Source organism: Anthonomus grandis, chromosome 13 (assembly GCF_022605725.1).
Source record: "Anthonomus grandis grandis chromosome 13, icAntGran1.3, whole genome shotgun sequence".
Taxonomy (NCBI): Eukaryota; Metazoa; Arthropoda; class Insecta; order Coleoptera; family Curculionidae; genus Anthonomus; species Anthonomus grandis.
In genome coordinates, this window is record NC_065558.1 from 5,816,544 (window position 1) to 5,841,547 (window position 25,004).

Genomic DNA, 25,004 nt, shown 5'->3' on the forward strand with positions numbered 1-25,004 from the left:
AAATATAATAATAATTAATTATTTTATTGTTTCAAATTATTGACATATTAATATTTATTTATTTATTTATTTGGTGACCATATATAGGGATACAACAGGCTACAAGCCCAAAAAAGTATCCACATACTTATCTTAACTAACTTAAATATACCTTTTTATTATATATAAATAATATAAAGACTAAATGGTTAAGTACATAAATCAAAATAATTTCAATATAAAAGAATATACTTAAACTTTCCAATGCTAAATTTCTACATTAGCCTCATAAACTTTCAAAGACAATATTTCGTTTTAAAGTTTTTTTGACTGTACTAAGTGACATGTTAAAAACGGCCAATGAACGGCAGTACAAATTATAACTTTTTGTTATTCTACATAATGGAGAGTTCTGACTGCTGACAATTCATTACATTATATAAAAACGAAACATCAGTTATCAAACGTCTGTCGAGAAGTGAAATCACGTCAAGATGCTCTCGAATTAAGTTGACATCCTGATATGAACCGAAGCGGGTTTTAAAAGAATGAAATCTTAAAAATTTGTTTTGGATGCTCTCCAATCGATCAATGTAAATTCCATACCTAGGGTTCCAAATAATGCTTCCAAAGTTTCATTTGCCCAGAATAAATGTATTAAATAAACATTTAATAGCTCGAGAGAACTAGAAAACACTTCACATTTACGAGAAATATAACCCAACAATCTAGAAGATTCTGTTACTATTAGATCAATATGAATCAGTTTAGAGTCCAATGTAATTCCCAAATCGCGTACGTAGTTCACTTTAGGTAAGCAAATATTAATACTAAATACATATTAGATATTGAAACAAAAGGATTTCTATTCAGCTTTCCTCCTAAAGGAGAGGCTGTTAAAGCCTGAGTTACAACACATGCAGCAAGAACTAAAAAAATAAATGCAAAACTAAAGGTGCCGAAGAAGTTGTTGAAGCCTGATCCTAGTTTTAATACTACCAATTGATAAATTAAATTCAAATTTATTGAAGATGGAGGCTATGTTATATGAAAATCCTATCTTAAAAGACTCTATTGTGCTTGGGGATTGTAAAAATGCTTCCTACGTATGTTAAGGCTATAAATATCAGTACGGAAAACTACTTTTTTGTTAAGATAAATAGGACACTTATATTTAACAGTGTTGTAAAAAAAAACAAGCTGAGTGCAATATTCTCCTGTTGTACATAGAAAGCCAATTTAGCTCCCTGAGCTTATGTGAAACACACTGCCCTGTCCGCGAATTATATTGCAGGAATATAACATCTGCAATATTGCGTCTTGCAGCAATATTGCACATATGTTACTAGTTCATTACAGTCATATTGCAGCAATGTTTTAATGTCCGCTTTTTTCATTACATCCGCAACGTTGCTGAAGCATTATAGCAATATTTCATGGAGTTTGTTACGGTAATATTGCATTAATGTATGTGCTGTATTGTAGTAATACTCACGTAATATTACTTATATCTTTCATTTATATTGCTGCTATATTTTATATTGAATTTGCAATATTGATAAAATATAACAAAATTAATATTCCATTCTTATTAATATTATTGATGAAAGGTAATGAATAAGTTAAAGGGTTATATTATATATATTGGGATAAAGTAATTTATTATAAGAGAGTAAAACGTACAGGAATTTGTGTTTGATAAATATATATACATCTATATTTCAATATCTCCATATAAGTACACATCATATTTAAGTATATATTTCATTTTAATGAATAGAAAAAAAAAACATAAATTGTGAATTAAGGTTCTGTTGTTATACAGTGATGTCTTAAACTTACGTCACTTTTCCCATTCTTCTCACAGTGAGCATGAATTAAGTTGTATGAGTGCCAATCAGAATATTATCAATTAGATTAGGAATAAGGTTTGTAAATTGTCTATTATATTTCACTTAATAAACATTTGTTTGCAAAATTTAGCCGATACCTGTGAAATTAATCAGCTATTTATCATTAAATATCTGACATAAGCAATATGGCTGTAATATTACACATCGAATTTCAGTGATATATATCGCATTTGTGACGGTTATTAAATATTGCAAAAGTATTGCAGGTGCAACATAGGTGCAAATAAAGTTAATAGTATACGCAATATTGCAGATGAAATATTAAAATATAAATTAAAATGACATAAACAATATTACAGCAATAGTGTGCTTGCAATACAGATGCAACATTACAGTAGCATTTCACTGATGTATTGCATTTACATCAATACAACAATATTACAGTTACTACATATGTGCATTATTAACTTTGCAATATTATATTTGTTATATTTTAAATGCAATGTTACTGTAATGTTGTAACAATATTGCAGAAGTAATATATCAAAAGAATTATTGCTGCAATATAACATGCCGTCAGGGTGGCATCTAATTTCACTTATAAATCTTATACAAGGATTTTGTACTTTTCGCACTCTTTTAACCTCAGCTGTATTTTATCAACTCCATAAACGCTATCAGCGAAGTTGGAATATGACAACACTAGTGCATCACACAATTCAACCTTCGTTTTCCTTTCTAAAGTCTATCGGTGGGAAAAAAGCAATTTTAGGGCTGAGTAAGACTTTTTCATAGAGGACGTATCAAGCATGCACATGCTCATCAAATTTAAGTTTATTATCAATAATTATTAACCCTAAGTTCTTTGAAGAGTTCTTAAAAAAGATATTACACTGCCCAATGGTAAGACTTAATTCATTAGATATGGTTTCTGGAAGTTTTTCGCTGCATAAAAGTAAGGCCACTTACTTTAAGGGATTTGATTTTAGTAAGTGATCCTCAGATACTGCGTATAAAGTTTGAAGATCTAAATTAAGCCTAAAATTTGCCTCTGCAACATCCTCCGGCCTAAATAAGTTTAATATTTACGTGTCATCAGCGTACATATGATATTTACAAAATTTGAAAGATGTAATAAAATTAGCCGTGTAGATCGTGAAAAAAAGACAGCAAAAATAGACAGAATATTTGAGAATTTACCATCTAATGTGACTTTTTGGGTCCTATTGCTTAAAAATGACCTAATTAAAACCTGGGCGTTAACCCCAAAACCATCATAGGATAAAGCGACTAACAGAATATCATAGTTCAGTAGATCAAATGCACGTGAATGATCTAAAAGCACCAATACGCTCGCTTTGCCCTTGTCTTGGACCATACGAAAGTTGAAATTTATGAAGCCATACCTTTTTCCAGAATTTTAGACATTGATGGTAAAATAGAGATAGATTTTAGTTGAGTGAAGCTCTCAGGATGGGTTACTTTAGGAAGAGGAATCACAATAGCAGTACTAAATCTAGCAGGCAGTAATTTATTAAATAGGCCAGGTAAAATAAAGGGACAGCAAAGTATTAAAAGAGTGCTATTAATATCGTCGTTCCCAGATGCTGTTGATTTCATGTTAAGAGTAATTCATAAAGTATATAAGTTTTATGTTATTTTAGCTATTTAATAGGTCCATAGATTTTGCCAGTTGTACGCTTTAAGTGACTATTGGGGAGTTCTTTTTCTTTGGCGCTGAATACAATTAATTTTACTTTCCCGATATTTGAAGTCCATTTGCGTTTTATTACAAGGATTGAATTTTAAAGAATATTTTCCTAAAATTGGAAGTGATTTTTTAGAAGTTTTCCGGGGTTTTCCTGTTATCTACCAAACAATGTACTAACGTAATTTATATTAGCTTTTTCAGGATTGGAAATATTCTCTCACATGTTCCAGACTTTTAGAGTAGCAGTGCTCGAATATCTTCCAGGCACTTAATGTAATTATTAGTCTTACAATTATTGGAAATTATTTTTTCTAAGCATTTATATTAGTTTCCCACTTCATTTCAGACATTGAAGATTTCTTTTAATAAAACAATTTTGTTTCATGTTTTTATTCCATAATAAGCCTGAAATAAATAATTTTTTTTGTTTCAGGCTTTTGGGAGTAATTTTTCACGCTTTTGATTTCATTTTCATCATGTCTTTTTAGCATTTGTTAGTTACCAATTACGCAATGTTAAGTAAAAACAATAACAAAAATTATCAAGAGTAACATAAGAATTTAAACAAGAATATGATGAAGAGAATGAAGAAAAATCATTTAAAATATTCTATGCTTCATACATCACTCAATGACCATGATGATAGGATAGGCTACATCCAAGTCAGTCACTGTTATTTAATATTTGTGCATCTCATTTCTATTACGACAACCGGTTTCTGTGCTTTTATCAGGTTGGCATTGGGAGTGATTCCATATTATCTTAACAGTATAAAAAAATATTTTTTTCATTACTTCCCGATTAAAAAAAAAACTGAATGGATTTGAATTGTTAATTATTTGGAGCAGTTGTCACACTATGGGAGACAAAGAGGTTCAGAATCAGGAAAATTGAAGAATTAGGGACATTTCATACATAAGTTATTCAATAATAATTGAAATGAGATCCATAGAGAGAGAATTTATAAGATCATAAATGAACTATAATGTCAGTGAATAAAAGTTTTCATACACAAAAAAACTAGTTAAATGTAAATTATAAAACCCTTTCCATGCCAAAGATCATGATCACTAATACTAGTTTTTGCAAAGGCACTTTATATAGACCATTTTATTTTTTATATATGTCCATAAAAACACTCATTAACAATAGAAGATGGAAAACTAGTGAAATTTTTACTAAGAAGACTTTCACAATTAAAGATCAGTAAAGGGAATCGTTCGAAATAAAAACTTCAGGCTAACTCAGATGGTACAGAAACTCAATTACATTTTGCATCATAAACTGATAAAGAAGAAATCAAAAAAATGTTTTTGTCTAACGAAAATATTTAGAAAGTTGTGATTTATACATAAAATTTACATATTGCTTAAACTTAAACTTTTAGTTTTGAACTGAAATAAAAAATGGTATGCCAAAGATTAATCTGTTATACTCACATACACATCTCGCTTTTCACCAGCTGCGTATACTTCTGGTTCGTCTCTGGGGTGTTCACAATATAGACCCAGTTGCCCTTACTGTTAAGGGCCGCCTTAGGCATGATAAAATTGGACCTACTCCTGCATAAGGGTCGTCCTCTGATAGGAGACTGTCTTTTTGTCCTGATAAGAACATCGGCGGTTGACGTCCCGTTATTGGACAACGTATACGTTGAACGTTTTTTGCGTAACGATCTCCTTAGCCTTTCGTTCCTGAAATAAAATAGTGAATATTCAAAGTGTCTGATAGATTATAGATCTCGTTTAGGTATGCTTGGTTTCCGGATATCAAAAACTTCCTTCTTATGTAGATACTAGAGATATCTATGTTAGAACGAAGAATGGAATGTCAATCAATTACTCCAGTTAATATTATTTTTCTTTCGTGTGTTAATTAAGTGATTAGTTAAATTTAAAACTTTCTAAATAACCTACATGTAAGAGATACGATATTATTGTATTTACTTTTTTATATAATTATATAATGACAATTTATCAAGTTTAGAGTAGATTTTATTCTGTTTTAACATATGTCAATTCATAAAGGAACCCACTCGTGTATCTAGATTTGGAATGTCTTAAGTATAGAAAGCCTAATAAAGGCAGGGGTAGTCGATACAGGAATAGTAGATCACTTTTTTAATTTGTACAGAATTTAAATTCGAAAAACGTCGAAAATAATTTGGAGAGGCAATTTTTATAAATTTCTATTAAAAATATTAATTTAGAGCAATTCAAAGTTGTGGCTTGGAACAGATATTTTATGAGAAAATAGAGTAGTTTAACTTTCTAATTGGCTCGCTGCAATAAAACAATGTTAAAAACACAAAAATTATGCTTTGTGGTTTAAGGAGAATATTACACTTATATAACAATTAAAAAGTTTTACTACATTAATTTTTGTTTAATTATTCTTCATTGTTATATATTTTTTATGAAATTAAACTAAATACGCTACTTGGCCCCATATGCCACATAAATGCTTATAAAGTTAAATAATGTAATTAAAAATACAAAAGTAGATTAGGAAAAATTATTGCCCCCAACGTGTGCAGAAATTAAGATAATTAGACCAAAGGATGGGTTTCCTTTATTTAAACTAACAAAGGAAAAGTGTAATAATGGCCTAGCGAGAAAAAACAATACAATTCGATCGCTGTATTTAGGATCCCAATGGCTACTCCACGAATTAAAAATGGCCAATTAAAAGTTGCTTGCTATAATACGAAAACGATTTTTTTACTAATTAGTACAGTTTATTACGTTTAGGGATAAGTAGGATGTAAGTAAAAGGGTTTTAAAGTTATCGCATTCTTTGGTAAGAAAAAAATATTTTCTTAAATAGTGGAAATGTTTATGTCTGCAATAATCGATCGAATAAAACGCCCAAAACTTCAAAAATTATTGTAAGCAGAAATTGTTTACCAGGTTTAATTTTGATTAAAATGGAGAAGATTTAGAAAACAAATGACGGAAGCAACGTAGATTACATCTCATAAAATCAAGAAACAATGTCTTACCAGAAAATGTAAATAATCCTAATAATATAAATAATTTAGGCAGTCTTTAAAAAATCATATCTAACCCTCCATTGCCTGAAACGTTTAATTTTTATGATAACTATTAAATTTTTTATGTCATCAAGCGAAGGTGAAATATTGAGAGAAATAAAACCCGAAACTATTGGTGCAGACTCCCTGAATATATATATCCAGCTTTGTTCTTCTGTTATACTTTCTTTGATTACACATATTAGAAACGAATGTATAATAAATTACTATATTCCAGTTGCATGGCAACAGGCACATGCTATTTCTCTGTCTAAAATTAAAAATTCTTTCGAAAAAAATCCTATGTCATATTCGCTATGTAAGCATACTGCCTACACTTTCAAAACTACTTGAAAAATATTTTTTGCAACAGTGTAATATTTTATGAAAATATCAATTGTCATCAAACTTCAGAGGTTGACAAAGGTGTAAAACGACTTTAGCGCACACAATAGGTGGTCATACTTAAAGGCATGGATAGAGGTGACATAACTGCTCTAGTTTTTCTCGATTTTACTAAGGCGTTTGATATGCTAAGTCATAGACTTTTAATCTCAATCTTACATTAGATAAATGAAACAACAAGTATTTACGTCAAACCCCATAAATAAATATAATATATAGGGTAGTCTTAAGGTGCTTGGGATTGATGGAATTTTGTGATCTTAGTTCTGGAGCTATTTATCCAATAAAAGGCCTATTGTTCGAATTGGCGGAGTAATTTGAGTCCCATCTGGTGTTCCTCAAAGCTCACACCTTGGACCACTCCTTTTCAATGTCTTCATAAATGATATTAATGAATATTTTACTTTTTGCAAATGATCTGAAACTAAGCTGTGTTGTCAAATCATTCCAGGACTTGGGTTCTGGATAACTTATTCGATCAGTGTTTCAGAAATGCCAGGTCACTGAATATAAAAAGTGTAAAATTAAACTGTACTTTTTCCGGACTGGACGTTGTATAGAATTCAATTACAAGACAGTATTGAAAGAGTCTCCGTTATACAGGATCCTGATAAAAACTATGGATATAAAATGCTTTCCAAGTTACTTGGAAAAAGTGATTTGCATGATAAATCAAGATCTACAAGAACCACTAGTTTGGGTAATCAACATTCTGAAATTGATGTCTACAGGTACAACAGGACACCATCCATTGATATTGGTCGTCATTTTGTTTATTTCGCTTATAATTTATTATTTAAGTAATTAATATTGCACTGTTAGGTTTTTAAGATATTCTATTGTTAAATATAAAAAAAAAAATATATCGTTTTAAATTAATAAAACAAAGAAAGTAGTGTATTATAATCAATATTCCGAATGCAGTCAATGCTATTGGTATACCGCAAGATAGTATAATTGGCCCTTGGTTTTATTCCATTTATCTTCGTGTACTAAAAATTGCAAATCGCACTTTAGCGCCTACGATACGCAGATTTCTCTTTTCTTTTAAAAAAGGGTTAAGCTAGTTGTAAATTGCCAATGATCATGTGCTTGCTTAATCCCAATAAATCATATTCCCATAACCATTTTCCCTCAGTTGGAATTTAAACATTTTGCTAAATAATAAATGTTTAGGCGTAATCATGGATTCAAAACTAAGATTTACAGATCATATCATATCAAAACTTTTATTGGCCTACTCGAATCTAAAACTTATTCACGGTTACAAAAACGTTCTACCACGCGTAAAATTCTGCGTGAATCTTTAGCACTGAGCCATTTCAACCATTGTAATAGTGTTCATCAATGCAGAGTACAAAATTCATGTATCAGACTTATGTATGACCTAAATAGAAGAACTTGAATGGTAGATATGGTGTAAATATCTTCGAAAATATATTGGGCTAAATATGAATAGTGGGCACAAACTTCGTTTGCATTATTTAAAATTACAAAACATAACATTTCTTGTTATCTTTATGACAAATTGCGACAAAGAGATACTCTTACAGTACTTAAACATCGCAAATAATTCTTTTAAAGATCATTCTCCTATAATTGCAATTATTTAATACTTTAACCACATTTCTATGCCTAATCCGGTTTTCAAAAAGATATACTAAAAAAAAGCACTCACTTTGTTTTTCAGTAAGTAAGATCTTTTTTCTCTCAATAAAATTTAGTAAGATGAGATATGTAAATAGTGTACTTAATTTATTTAGTGAAACAATAAGTAAATAAATAAATAAATAAATAAACTTTGTAGGTATGTTTCCTGAACGACCTGTCCTAGGTGAAAATAATTTGGTTATTACCTTTTCCATATATCATTTATATAATAGGTGGAGGGTGGATTGAAGTGGGTACTGCCGGCAGGAATATTGCTCGTATATTTATATGTTAAGAATTCTCCATCTCTTGGATTATAGCTTGGATAACCTCCAACGTTCCAGGCAGTGAAATTCTGTGTGGCTGGCTTGGGGGGCAAGTACAAACCTCCTAAAACAATATATTTTAAATATATTTAGATATTAAATTTCAGTTCTACTATTAATACCTTGTTCAGAAAACACTTGTTCAGGCTTAGGGATATAAATAGGCTGTGGATAATGGTAGCCATCAGTGCTTGGAGGTCCATATAAAGTATTCGGAGGCGTAAAGAACATCGCGTTAAAATCATCTTTGGCTTCGTTGATTATGAGACTTTGGTGGTTAAATTGCCATTTCTGGATGAGCAAATAAATCCTTTCGCTGCAAAAATTTCATGATTTAGTCGGGAAGATTAATGAATTTTTCAATGATTTACGTTGGATAATGGTCAGGAAACTCGCAATACGTGTATCCAGGTCTGGCACAACGGGGCGTCTTCCCCGGTGGGGCCGGGAGGTAGCGACATACTGGATTCGGGCCGTATTCTGGTGTACAGCTCATGGAGGTGTGTCCTACGATGTAGTTTATCCATATCATCAACTGAAATTAACAAATTATTAACATATACAGGCGGTAAAAGTCTCTTTAAGAAGCAAATATTTTTTAAAAAAGTTGAAGCGTACTCTGTGGCCCATCTACTCGCCATTTTGCACGTTGTAACTGTCAATAAAACCGCTTATAACTGCTTAAAATCGTGTGACGCATGACCGACGTATTTACAAAATGGCGATTGGGCGCCATCTTGGATTGATAAATTACATATGGTACGTCGATTGCGGCATCTTTTGATGTAGAAATGACGTAATAAAAAATGTCCGCTATGCTCCATCTTGGATCAGATATAAATGGTTTCAACTGCCTTGAATGAGAAAACAATTATTCTTGGATTCTTCTCCAGGAAGAAGTCAACTCCCTTGAATAACAGAGTGAAATAGCAACATTTTTCTATAGTGATTTATATATAACATTCGCTTGTGAAAAAGAGAGAGCCAAAAAAAGATCGTATTGTTCTAAACCCTGTTGCGTCACCTCGGGGACATCAAAGAACTAACTCCTCATGGAAATGACATTTAAATTGTGTATTTTTTCTATTGTTCGGTACATTCACCAATTTGTTCGATATTATTGGATCAAATCAAGGCTGAAGGACCTTCAACTCGTGTGATAAATTCTAGTAATTTTTTTCACGGTTCTTCTATTTCCTATCTTATATTGTAATTGACATTACAAATTTGCTTGGTAATCGTCAGTATTAGTCATATATGTCTAATTTTTTTTTCTCAAATTAAAGCAAGAAAGAAGTAGGACGTATTTATTTTTTTTATGAATAGTTATCATCAACAAAAAAAACAATTTTTACGCATGACACTAATGACTCTCTGTTAAGGTGAAAACGAACCTAATAACAGTATGGTTACTTAATAAATTATTAATATTATAATGGGCGATAGTAATAAATTATAATGGTAATTGCGAAATTTATATTGAATAGTATTTAGAAGAATAATTGAATTTCAACACATATTCCATCTTTGGTAATTTTTTGAAGGCATTAGTATGACTTTCCTTTGCTATTTATTAAGTTATAACGTAACTTGGTATGTTTTATTAAATACGCCGATTTATTTATTGCTATTAAATTATAATAATAAATAACGATTCTTTTTTAAATTGCAGTGGTTGATCAAGGTCCATCAGTTGGCTTTTTTAAGACATAAGATTTTTTTTTGTATTGAACAACATCTATTCTTAATCATAAATTTTATTTTATTCGAACTGTCAAAGTTCAAATCAGCGTTGAAATTTTCCAGAGAGTTGAAACCTGCTTTTGTTTATTGCAGGCATTTGAAATCCGCTTTTATTTTATTCAGGAAGTTGAAATCAACTTTGAATTAATTCAGGCAGTTGAAATTAGCTTTTATTTACTCAAGAAAACTAAAATTAGCTTTGAATTCATCCATAGAGTTGAAATAATTTTTAATTTATTCCAGGCAGTTTAAATTGGCTTTTATTTAGTCCAGGAAGCTAAAATTAGCTTTGAATTAATCCATAGGGTTAAAATCAATTTGTATTAATTTTAGGCAGTTGAAATCAGCTTTTATTTCGTCCAGGAAGTTGAAATCAGCTTTTAATTAATTCAGGCAGTTGAAATCGGCTTTTATTTAGTCCAGGAAGCTAAAATTAGCTTTGAATTAATTCATAGGGTTAAAATCAATTTGTATTAATTTTAGGCAGTTGAAATCAGCTTTTATTTCGTTCAGAAAGTTGAAATTAGCTTTGAATTAATTCAGGCGGTTGAAATCGGCTTTTGTTTAGTCCAGGAAGATAATATTAGCTTTGAAATAATCCAGACACTCGAAATAATTTTTGATATATTCCAGGCAGTTGAAATCAGCTTTTATTTACTCCAGGAAGCTAAAATTAGCTTTGAATTAATCCAGACAGTCGAAATAATTTTTGATTTATTCCAGGCAGTTGAAATCAGCTTTTATTTAGTCCAGGAAGCTAAAATTAGCTTTGAATTAATTCATAGGGTTAAAATTAATTTGTATTAATTTTAGGCAGTTGAAATCAGCTTTTATTTCGTCCAGAAAGTTGAAATTAGCTTTGAATTAATTCAGGCGGTTGAAATCGGCTTTTGTTTAGTCCAGGAAGATAAAATTAGCTTTGAAATAATCCAAACAGTCGAAATAATTTTTGATATATTCCAGGCAGTTGAAATCAGCTTTTATTTACTCCAGGAAGCTAAAATTAGCTTTGAATTAATCCAGAAAGTCGAAATCATGTTTAATTTATTTCAGGCAGTTGAAATCAACTTTTATTTACTCCAGAAAGCTAAAATTAGCTTTGAATTCATCCAGAGAGTTAAAATCAGTTTCTATTTACCTCAGGCCGTTGAAATCAGCTTTGGTTTATTCGAGGCAGTCGAAATCAACTTTTATGTACTCCAGAAAGCTAAAATTAGCTTTGAATTAATTCATAGGGTTAAAATCAATTTGTATTAATTTTAGGCAGTTGAAATCAGCTTTTATTTCGTCCAGGAAGTTAAAATCAGCTTTTAATTAATTCAGGCAGTTGACATCGGCTTTTATTTAGTCCAGGAAGCTAAAATTAGCTTTGAAATAACCCAGAAAGTCTAAATAATTTTTAATTTATTCCAGGCAGTCGAAATCAACTTTTATTTACTCCAGAAAGCTAAAATTAGCTTTGAATTAATTCATAGGGTTAAAATTAATTTGTATTAATTTTAGGCAGTTGAAATCAGCTTTTATTTCGTCCAGGAAGATAAAATTAGCTTTGAAATAATCCAGAAAGTCTAAATAATTTTTAATTTATTCCAGGCAGTTGAAATCAACTTTTATTTACTCCAGAAAGCTAAAATTAGCTTTGAATTAATCCAGACAGTCGAAATAATTTTTCATTTATTCCAGGCAGTTGAAATCAGCTTTTATTTACTCCAGAAAGCTAAAATTAGCTTTGAATTAATTCATAGGGTTAAAATTAATTTGTATTAATTTTAGGCAGTTGAAATCAGCTTTTATTTCGTTCAGAAAGTTGAAATTAGCTTTGAATTAATTCAGGCGGTTGAAATCGGCTTTTGTTTAGTCCAGGAAGATAATATTAGCTTTGAAATAATCCAGACACTCGAAATAATTTTTGATATATTCCAGGCAGTTGAAATCAGCTTTTATTTACTCCAGGAAGCTAAAATTAGCTTTGAATTAATCCAGACAGTCGAAATAATTTTTGATTTATTCCAGGCAGTTGAAATCAGCTTTTATTTAGTCCAGGAAGCTAAAATTAGCTTTGAATTAATTCATAGGGTTAAAATTAATTTGTATTAATTTAAGGCAGTTGAAATCAGCTTTTATTTCGTCCAGAAAGTTGAAATTAGCTTTGAATTAATTCAGGCGGTTGAAATCGGCTTTTGTTTAGTCCAGGAAGATAAAATTAGCTTTGAAATAATCCAAACAGTCGAAATAATTTTTGATATATTCCAGGCAGTTGAAATCAGCTTTTATTTACTCCAGGAAGCTAAAATTAGCTTTGAATTAATCCAGAAAGTCGAAATCATGTTTAATTTATTTCAGGCAGTTGAAATCAACTTTTATTTACTCCAGAAAGCTAAAATTAGCTTTGAATTCATCCAGAGAGTTAAAATCAGTTTCTATTTACCTCAGGCCGTTGAAATCAGCTTTTATTTCGTTCAGGAAGTTGAAATCAGCTTTGGTTTATTCGAGGCAGTCGAAATCAACTTTTATGTACTCCAGAAAGCTAAAATTAGCTTTGAATTATTCCATAGGGTAAAAATCAATTTGTATTAATTTTAGGCAGTTGAAATCAGCTTTTATTTCGTCCAGGAAGTTGAAATCAGCTTTTAATTAATTCAGGCAGTTGAAATCGGCTTTTATTTAGTCCAGGAAGCTAAAATTAGCTTTGAAATAACCCAGAAAGTCTGAATAATTTTTAGTTTATTCCAGACAGTCGAAATCAACTTTTATTTACTCCAGAAAGCTAAAATTAGCTTTGAATTAATTCATAGGGTTAAAATTAATTTGTATTAATTTTAGGCAGTTGAAATCAGCTTTTATTTCGTCCAGGAAGATAAAATTAGCTTTGAAATAATCCAGAAAGTCTAAATAATTTTTAATTTATTCCAGGCAGTTGAAATCAACTTTTATTTACTCCAGAAAGCTAAAATTAGCTTTGAATTAATCCAGACAGTCGAAATAATTTTTGATTTATTCCAGGCAGTTGAAATCAGCTTTTATTTACTCCAGAAAGCTAAAATTAGCTTTGAATTCATCCAGATAGTTGAAGCGTCGATGATTTTTTTTCAATTAATGGTTGAAGTCAGTTTTTATATATCTTTCGTGGATAGCTTAACATTTTTTATTAATTTACTTCCCAAGGATTTCAAATTATTTTTAAGTTTTTCATACATTTCAAATACCTGAAAATTACTTAAACTAACGTGAAAAACGACAAAATAACGTCTCCAACTGCCTGGAAGTTAATTATGAGTTTCTCAAATAATTTGAAAAAATGGCAAAGAGAAAACTTTTACCTTTGCAGTGACTGACTAATCAACTGATTGAGAAACTTAAAATATTCAATTGTCTGTAAAGGCACTCCATCCATTACCAGAAATTAGATGATAATGTAATAATTGAGATGTTAGCAAACCTCTTGTACATACAACACATTTAAGCACCTTATGCAACAAAAACCGATTGAACAATAGAAATTTTACTTTTAAGTGGACAAGTACAAATGGTTTTTTTGTTTTGTAAGTAGGCTTAAGATATACAATAAGGTTACGACAATATTACGTCCATTAATCGATCGGAGAATGTTTAAGTGCAAATAGTAGTGCACCAAGAGTGAACTGGATGAAGTAGGTGTATTGATTAATGTTCATAACAAGTAATTAAAATATCAAGCGATCAATAACGAGTGTCCCTGATGTCAACTGTAACGACAAATTTATTTGACGTGTCGACATTATGCGGAGCAGTTTGGAATTCTTTGTAAGCGAGTGTTATTGGGGTCCTTGAGCAACGGCGACGCGTTCCTATTGAATTATTTATATCGGACACCTACTCTTTGCAATTTTGCGTAATGGTTGAACCATTTTCTTTTACTGTTTTTTTTTTAGTAGGAAGAAGGAATTAAAGCCTGTTTTTTTTCTTTTTAGATTATATCCTGGCTTAATTGGTGCCTGGAATCGTGTTTGAATTTACATTATTTAGCTGTAGGTTATTGAGTTTCCAATTTTAGGCTTGGTAAGGTCTATCCTTTACAGATCTGAGTATAACTCAAAGAGTTTTTGAGCTATACAAGTTCTTAGTATATCAAAATATTCTCTAAGAGTTGCTGAATCTTTGAGTGGAAACCACATTAGAATGTCAAAAGTAGTTTTTGAGTTATCAAGAAAAGAAATTGAATTTTGTGGTAAAAAATTAGGTTAAACTTGACTTAACCATAACGGCTGTAAATTTTTGATCTAAGAAAATATTTTTATATGGAAATATTCTTTAAAAATCTACCTTTATTTTTATAGGAAAAATATAAAAATTAATTAATATTCAATTTTAAGCGTTGCTAGATCCATCCTCCATATACCTGAGTATAACTCAAAAAATTGTTAAGCTACAAAAATTCTTAATATATGAAAATATTCTGTAAGAATTACTTTAAATTTTAGTGAAAATCTGATGAGAATGCCTGGAATAGTTTTTGAATTATCATGGCTAGAATTTGAATATATGTGGGAAAAAAATACTATTGGACATACCCTAAGCGAAATAGCTGTGGCTTTTTAAATGTTGAAACTACAAGAGAGATTTTTGCATAAAAAACCTTTGGAAGAACATCTTTATACTTTAAAAATATGTGACTTATATTTCTTTCTGGTGCATACACTCAAAGTTTATTTTCTCTTTTTCCTTTTACGACGAGCCGCCACTGGTATAGACTTTTAGCCTAAGAAATTTTGGTGCTATTGTTGAAGAGAGTTTTCATACATAAAAAAACATTTGTAGTTAGAATGTTTTGGCTATGTCATATTTATCATAATTTACTGCCACAAAAATTTAATTTATTTCCTTGATAACTTAAAAAGTTCTTTAAGCATTTTCTTGTAGTATTTAGTCAAGGTTTGAGCAACTCTTGGATGGGATATTTTGATATATTAAGATTTTTTGTGCCTCAAGAACTTTCTGAGTTATAGTCAGATTTATAAAGAATGGACCTAGGCAAGCCTAGATTCAAAAATCCAATAATCATAGAGCGGGATAATTCAAAAAACTAGTCCAGGCATTTCAGTCCTTTCCACGTGTATAGTGGAAACCAATTACGATTTTCTTTTTAAGAGATTGCTTTAACTACTTGGAAAAACAACCAACTGCTAAGAGAGTAAGAAATCTCAAGTAGTAGTCTTGAGAGAAATAAGAAATGATTTCCAGTCAATAAATTAACGATTTGAAACTGCCAGAGTGAAGTAATAATAACTTTAACTGTCTGAAATAAACACGAAATAAATTCAACTGCTTAAAAGCAATTTCAACTGCTAAATAGACGTAAGGAGTGCCTAGAAATGGCCTCGACTGCCTGGAGTAAATAAAAACTGTTCCTCTTGAATATCTTATAAGAAATAGAAACTCTGTTTAACTTCCTGAATGAAATAAGAAATTACATTAACTGCCTGGACTAATTGAGAAAATAAATTGAGCTACTTGAAAAAAAGATTTAATTATCGTAGGAAGTGCATTTACGTTACTTATAGTCAGATTTATAAAGAATGGAACTGGACAAGCCTAAATTCGAAAATCCAATAAATAGGCAGAGGTATAATATTTTTCTTAAAAATTAAACTTGTATCTATGATAAATTAAAAAACTAGTCCAGGCATTTCACCCTTTTGTCACTTGTATAGTGGAAACCAATTACGACTTTCTTTTTAACTAAATGATTTAATTAAGAAATTGCTTGGAAAAACAACCAACTGCTGGGAGAGTAAGAAATCTCAAGCAGTATTCTTGAGAGAAATAAGAAATGATTTCCAGTCAATAAATTCACGATTTGAAACTGCCAGAGTGAAGTAATGATAACTTTAACTGTCTGAAATAAACACGAAATAAATTCAACTGCCTGGAAGAAGATTTCTCTTTCTCTTTTTGTTTAACTACCTGAACTAAATAAAAAATAAATTCAACTGCTTAAAAGTAATTTCAACTGCTAGGTAGACGTAAAGAGTGCCTAGAAATGGCCTCGACTGCCTGGAGTAAGTAAAAACTGTTCCTCTTGAATATCTTATAAGAAATAGAAACTTCCTGAATGAATTAAAACATTACATCAACTGCCTGGACTAATTGAGAAAATAAATTGAGCTACTTGAAAAAAAGATTTAATTATCGTAGGAAGTGCATTTACGTTACTTATAGTCAGATTTATAAAGAATGGAACTGGACAAGCCTAAATTCGAAAATCCAATAAACAGGCAGAGGTATAATATTTTTCTTAAAAATTAAACTTGTATCTATGATAATTTAAAAAACTAGTCCAGGCATTTCACCCCTTTGTCACGTGTATAGTGGAAACCAATTACGACTTTCTTTTTAACTAAATGATTTAATTAAATAATTGCTTTAACTACTTGGAAAAACAACCAACTGCTGAGAGAGTAAGAAATCTCAAGCAGTAGTCATGAGAGAAATAAGAAATGATTTCCAGTCAATAAATTAATGATTTAAAACTGCCAGAGTGAAGTAATGATAACTTTAACTGTCTGAAATAAATTCAACTGCATTATTTCTTAACTGATTTATTTCTCTTTTTGTTTAACTACCTGAACTAAATAGAAAATAAATTTAACTGCTTAAAAGCAATTTCAACTGCTAGGTAGACATAAGGAGTGCCTAGACTGCCTGGAGTAATTGAGACAATGAATTGAACTACTTGAACTTATTAAAAAATCGCAAGTGCCTTAAATTAATTGCGAAAGTCTGGATCACTGCCTGGAAAAAATAACAACTGTTTTGCTTAAGGATTTATAGGCAAAGCCAGTAAAGTATAATACACGTGCTTTCCTCATGATACCTACTTTTTACGTTGGCAACGAACAGTCAAGTAGGGCTGCAACATCTTCAACCTATTCTATAAAAAAAACCATAATCGAATAATATTTTCAATCTTTGAGTCCGCGGAATGTTAACGACCATAAACTCAGCGACCATATACATAGGAAACATATGCCGCTTGTTACGTAATCGGCAAACTTGAACTAGTATTCGCTTCATTATTGGGGTTATAAAAACGTTCTTGATAAGCACCAGGATGTGTCAAACCGAATGAAAGATCATTAATCTTACATTAATGCAAATTATTTTTATTATTGTTGCTTAATGTAGCGTGAACAGCATTTCTTAAAATTCTCATTGGGTTATGATTATTTCGTCAAAACTCTTGTCTAAATGCTTCACTGCTTCTTCTTCGTTTTTCAAAGAACCACTATAAACTTTATATACTTCTTTCTTTTAGAGGTGTTGTTTCTTTTGAATCAGTTAGAATATTGATGGATATTGTGATATGGCTTTTAAAGGACTGATGATGAGCTAGAGCGAAACACGTGTAGCCATTTATATGTCGTGAGACCGTCACATTTTCCAGGACACTAAGTAAATATTTGTGAAAATCCTTCCAGGCAGTTTTTCCAGACCCGTTAAAAGGTAGAAAGCAAAATGTAAGTTCAGCATTAATGGAGCCATGAGTAATTGATCGTTCGGCTGCAACAATGTAAAGCGATTATCTACTTGTTTTAAAATTCATAAATCATTTATTGATTGTTCTACAAGACAGGCGGCACCTGTTTTATTATTTAATTGCTCCGCATTGCTTTTAATTGACTTATTATTTTTTATAATAATTTTACAGTCATGCAGTTTTTGCATTTTATTTATTTTTGTGATTTTGTCATCTGTTGAGATTGTTGTTAATCCAAGAACCCAAGAAACGCCTGAAGTTGAAATGCTTTTCCAGGCATTTTAAGTTATATTTGGATTACTTTAAGGCTGTTCAAATTTTTTTTAAGGCCATTAAAGTCAGTTGAAGCATTTTGTGTTTCTTCAATTCAATCAAGACACTCTCTGCACCTTCATATTTAATAATTTACAATAATTACAACATGCTTCTTTTGCCTTCATAAATCTCAAAAACGCTCACTTAGAAAGTCAATAAGTGTCGATTTAAAAAATTATAACAGGTCCTCCAATTGCCATTCAAAACAAAATTAATGTTTTATTAATGTCGTCACGTGTGTCTTATATGGAATCTCTTATACTAATGAAGTAACACGGTGCGGCATTAGGTAACACCACAACGACAAGGCCTATTGTATTAAAACAAATAATTATTGTACTTTCTCAATGCATTTTTCCTTGCCGGTGCTATCAGTACTTTTAAATTAATTTAATATGGCACAGTGACCTTTTTCGTGACATCAAAATGGCTCCAAGTAGATCAAGTCGTTTTAATTTAACTTAACTTCATGGAATTCTGTATTCTATAGGTTAAGAAAAAATGAATTTAAAGTTAAAATATATATACAGAGTGGACCATTTAACAACATAAACGTACTCGATACTGATTTAAACCAGCACACGCACGCCCACGAACAGATTTCGATAAACAAATTGCAGAACCTTTGAAAAGTGAGGTTTACATAATGACCAAATTTGTCGGGGAAATATAGGCGGAATTATTCCGGCCACAAACGTAGAAAGTCTTTTAGTTTCTACGGTCGTGATGGCAATACGAAACTGGCATTGAATAAAACCGTCTGATAGAAGTTTAAAAAAATGCTGCCGGAAATTTAATAAAAATTACTTGAAAGTTAATTAAAATAACTTTAGATGCCTGGAATATACTAAAAAAATGTGACTTCAACAATCCGGAAATGAATCTCAAAAATTAATGAAAATGGTTATAATTGCAGACGTCAACTACTAGCTGGAAATTAATGAAACTCGAAGTAAATATAAATTTACTGACCTGGAAATGATTGAAAATTACTTCAAGTACCTAGAAATTAAATGGAAATACCTTTAAATGCTTTGAATTAAAATTACTTTGAAACCTTGAATAAAAATTACTTGAACTATCTAGAAGTATTCTTATTTTAACTCTCTAAAATTAAAAAATAACATTCAAAGGCACTTGAACTGTTTGGAAATTTATAAAAATATCTTAAAGTACGTTAAAGTTAATTAAAATAACTGCAGGGACCTGAAAAATGATAAAAATACCCGACTTCAACCGCCCAGAAATGAATGAAAATTATTTCAACTATTTGGAAAAATGATTGCTTTAGTTACCTGAAGAACATAAGCTAAGTCAATTTTAGAGGACCGATTAACTATCTATTTTGAAAAAAAAACAATCTATTTGCAAACACTCAATTTGATTTTAGAAATAATACTTAAATCTTCAACATTGGCAATAGATATAGACTCACACAAGATATCATGGAAGGATTGGCATGTGCTTCTTTTTATGACCTCACTAAAGCATTTGATTGTATCCCTCGTGGAATCCTTGATCGGAAATTAAAATTATACCATCTGGATGTTAATAATGTGACACTAATTGAGTCATATCTTCAAGGTCGTAGTAAATATGTTGGTTTTATGAACAGTGAGAGGGGCAGGGATCATGGTATTCCACAGGGTTCTATTCTTGATTATCTGTTATTCCTCACATACACTAATGTATGTGAGGTTATGTTTCCTAAAGTTCAACATATAAAACCTATCATTTTTACAAATGATACTAGTAATGTGTTGGACATTATAGGTGATGCATCGAAGTTAAACTTTAGCTTAAAAATAAATTCACTTAATATACCAGATGTGGTCTCACACACAAAATTTCTAGGAGTTGTTTTAGATGCTAAATTAATATTGGAAAGAACATGTATATCACCTATCAGGCAGACTAAGCAGTATACATTTCATCTGTGCTATGCAATTCTGAACCTGGGACAATTCTATGGATGAATCAGGATTATGGTTGGCTTGGGGCATAGCGATTATTTTAGCCAGTACTTCAGAGTCTTCCATAAATTTACATTTTTCCCTGCGCTTACATCTATCCATATTTAATTTAGATTGTTAATAAAATATCACAGTCTAGAACTTATTCGGATATATATATTAGGCATAGTAGAATCGTTATCACAGACTCTCACAGGCTCTCAAGAAGAACTGGAAACAATAGTAAATAAACGGGGATCTGACTACTATTGTGTCCAGTTCTTTAATGTTATTCCAGTCCATATAAAAAAGCTTGAAGCCAAGGTATTTTTAAATGGTGCTTTTTATTCTTTTGAGGAATACTTGGAAGGTAGTTTTAATTTTCTTTGACAGCTAATTCTGTTGCTTTAAATTACTCGTTTAAATATCCGAGTGTGTTTTATATTATATTTCTAGCCATTACATTTACATTTTGACTTGTATAAACACATACGCGTGTAATGTAATAAATATTTGATTTCATTTAAACTGCTTCAAAAGCATAGAAAAAAGTACTTAGCAACTGCCTTGAAATAATAATGGTGACCTCAACTACCTGAAAATAATCCAAAACTTGCTTTAAATGCCCGAAAATTAATGAAAATTACTTCAACTCCCTGGAAAAATCCTGTTTCACTTTCCTGGAAAAAAATTAAGGAGCCTGAAAGAGTACGAAAATACTTGTCTGGAAAATAAGAAAAACCTGACTTAAACAATTCGATAATTATTTAGAATGGAAATTATACAAATGCCTTAACTGTCTAGAAAATTAAAAAAAAATCTCTTTTCAAGGCCTCGAAAATTCATAAGAATAACTTCAACTTCATGGATATGAGTGGCATTAGATGCCTGAAAATTAATAAAAATTACTGCCTGGGACAATTCTATAGATGAATCAGGATTATGGTTGGCCTGGGGCATAATGTCTATTTTAGGTAGTACTTCAGAGACTTCCATAAACTTACATTTCCTTGCGCCTACATCTATCCATATTTAATTTACATTGTTAATAAACTATCACAGTCTAGAACTTATTCGGATACACATAGGCATAGTAGAACCGTTATCACAGATTCTCACGGGTTCTCTTGAAGTACTGGACACAATAGTAAACAGACGGGGATCTGATTACTATTGTGTCCAGTTCTTTAATGTTATTCCAGTCCATATAAGAAAGCCTGAAGTCAAGGTATTTTTTATGAAAATTAAATTATAATATATTTGGTAAATGGTGCTTTATATTCTTTTGAGGAATACTTGGAAGGTAATTTTAATTTTCTTTGACTAATGATTCTGAATATTGTTCTGTTGCATTAAATTATTCTTTTAAGTGTTCGAGTATGTTGAGACTTTAATATGTGATAATTTAATTTTCTACAAACACATACGATGTAATATATTAATAAATATTTGATTTGAACTGCTTTAAAAGCATAGAAGTATTTATCAACGCCCTGGAAATAAGCGAAAATTGCTTTAAATGCCCGAAAATTAATAAACAATTACTTCAACTCTCTGGAAAAATCCTGTTTCACTTTCCCGGAAGAAATTAAGGAGCCTGAAAAATACGAAAATACTTGTCTGGAAAATAAGAAAAATCGGACTTAAACTACTACCTGGAAATGTTCTCATCTTAACTCTCTAAAGAACATACAGAAAGAGTTGAACTATCAGGAAATTAATAAAAATTACTTCAGCTATACTTGGCAATTATTGAAAATAGCTTTAGATGCCTGAAAATTAATAAAAATTATTTTAAGTGTCTGGGAAATTTTTGTTTTACCTTCTAAGAGGAAATTAAAAAAAAAACTTTAAAAGCCTGAAGTACTTCAACTGCCTGGAAAAAAAAACTTTGACTTCAACAACCTGAAAACGATTGAAAATAACTTCAGTATCAAAGAAATTAATTGCCTAAAAATAAATTTAATGCTTAAAAATTAATAAAAATAACTTAAAATTCTTAAAAGTTAATTAAACCTATTGCAAATGTCTGAATAATAATAATGACTTTAATAACCCAGAAATGACAAAAATTAATTTGAATTTATTTACTATCTAGAAATTCAAGAAGATTTACAATAATGGTTTTAACTGCCTGGAAATCAATAAAAATGACGTTAACTTCTTGCTGCAAATTAATGAAAAAGGCTTTAGATGCCTGAAAATTAATGTAAATTACTAATCAATTGTCTAAAAAAATATTGCTTTACTTTCCTGGAAGAAATTAAGAAAAAGCTTTATGAGCCTAAAAAGTACAAAAACGTTTCAACTGGCTTGAAAATAAGAAACATCTGACTTCAACGACTTATTACAACGAAAATTAATTAAAATCACATGAACTATCTGGAAATGTTCTCGTTTTAACTCTTCGGAGACAACTGAAAAAGAAATATAAAAACACGACAACTGTTTTTCAATTAATAAAAATTATTTGGCTTAAAAATGGCTTTAGAATCGTGATAATTAATAAAAGTTAGGTACTTTTGAGAAAATCTTGTTTTACATTCTGGGAAGAAATTAATGGGAACACTTAAGAGCCTGAAATACGTCAACTGCCTAAAAAATAAAAAACATCTCACTTTAACGACCTGGACATTTCTGGAAAGAAATTCTATGGAAATATTCTTTCTTTAAATCCCTGGATGAGACAAGAAGCTTAAAAAATTCTTCAACTATCTAAAAATCAGGAAAAATGGAAACTGTCTGGAAAGGACTTTTCTTTTGCGCACTGAAGAAAATTAATATACCGGGTGGTGCGTCGCAGAGCGGAACATAGGAAATCCCATATAAATTTTAAGGGGGTCAATTATTGGCTTCCGTGTACATTTTACAGAAAAAATGTAAGATAACTTTTTGAAGAGTCCAGTCTTGCAAACCTTCGGGGAATGTTTCAAAAAATTTGAATGAGCGAATCTTGAATTATTCAATTAAATGTAATTGCAAAATTACCAAATTTTCGGTTCAGGTAAAACCAGACACCAGCCACCAGCAAACAATTTGTTATAAGGCTTTGTCAAATCTGACGTACAGCCGAATACAAGATTTTTTTTTTTCGTTTTTTTATCAATCTCACAACCATACATTCAAATTAAGACCGTTTCCCGCAACTGCCACTTAATTATGGCTATTTTTTCGTCGATTGAATAATTCATACTTGTTTTCAAATATCGACTGTCACTGATTTATTGACACTTTTCCTCACGTCAGTGACAATATTCATTTCACTGGTGCCCGTTTGGTTTTACCTGAACCGAAAATTTGCTAATTTTGCAATTACATTTAATTGAGTAATTCAAGATTCGCTTATTAAAATTTTTTGAAACTTTGCACAAGAGTTTGCCAGATTGGTCTCTTCAAAAAGTTATCTTACATTTTTTCTATAAAATGTATAGGGAAGCCAATAATTGACCCTTTTAAAATTTACATGGATTTTCCTATATTCCGCTCGGCGACACACCAGCAAGGTATACTGCCTGGAAATTTTTTTTCTAATTTTCTGGAAATCTTTAAAAATGCCTTCAACTATCCGAAAAAAAAATTCTTCTAAGTTACATCAACGTCTAGGAACGTTTCGGCTCGTGTGGTAGTCATCTTCAGTCCCCATTTTACCTATTCGGCGTCTCGAAAATTACGTAAGAAAATAGGCGAGTATAAAAACCCAAAATGTTAATCTGCCAAGTTATGCGGCATATATGATGGGCCGCATTTTAAACGCTGTTTGGCAACAGCTTTCTTCTTCGACGGTCTCATCATCATCATAATATGCATTTCGTTCTTTAGAATTAGGTGTGTCAGGCGTATAATAATTTTTAAATGTTTATTTCTCCAAAAAGTCCAAGTGGAATTTCAATTTACTATACTTACCACAATCAGTCGAAGTCGCCGCATATTCCTTAAAAAAATCGCTTTAAAAACACACATGCGCACACACCAAAACGATTTTTGAATAAAAAAAATTAAATAAAGTCTAATTGTGATAAGAGCGCGAAAACCGAACGATATAGATGAAATTGACGGGGTCCATCTCACGTAACACCGCGAAGAACCGCGTCCAAAGTACCGAATGTCGCGCGAAGGATTTTTATTAAAACCGCGTCTTCTGGGTTATCAACGATGGTACCGTATAAAAAGGGGGGCACAAGTCACAGGTGAACGGTGTATATGCGAACAATGAAAGAAAACTGTAACAATTATGTTAAATAGGTGGTTTTAATGAGCAGTAGTGTTTGGGGGTACCTATTTAATGAAGAGGTTCATATTTGGTTGGTAGGAGGTAAACAGTGGGATTGAATAGAAAAATTTGAGACCTGTGACATAAAGTTTGTTTCATTATTATTTAATTGAATAGAAGTAGTAGATATTTTGTTTGGGAGAAATAAGATTAATAAGAATTTCTGCAGAAATAAGACCTTTTTTTACTTTCGCCTTATAAAGAATTAGTAAAAGTGTACTTCTTACCATTTAGTTTTTTTTTTGTCTTACGA

General features: G+C 30.8%; 1 protein-coding gene across 1 annotated transcript in view; it reads right to left on the bottom strand.

The window, feature by feature from the left end:
• LOC126743875 (protein spaetzle 5-like) overlaps positions 1-24,696 on the bottom strand; it is a 25,324-nt gene extending 628 nt beyond the window's left edge. The window contains exons 1-5 of the mRNA XM_050451116.1: positions 24,385-24,696; positions 9,327-9,490; positions 9,078-9,271; positions 8,836-9,019; positions 4,983-5,237 (exon numbers count right to left, since the gene is read on the bottom strand). Of these exons, the coding sequence (XP_050307073.1) occupies positions 4,983-5,237; positions 8,836-9,019; positions 9,078-9,271; positions 9,327-9,490; positions 24,385-24,441 (854 nt within the window). The 5' untranslated portion in view covers positions 24,442-24,696. The remainder of the gene's footprint in view (positions 1-4,982; positions 5,238-8,835; positions 9,020-9,077; positions 9,272-9,326; positions 9,491-24,384) is intronic.
• Between the last annotated feature and the right edge of the window lie 308 nt (positions 24,697-25,004).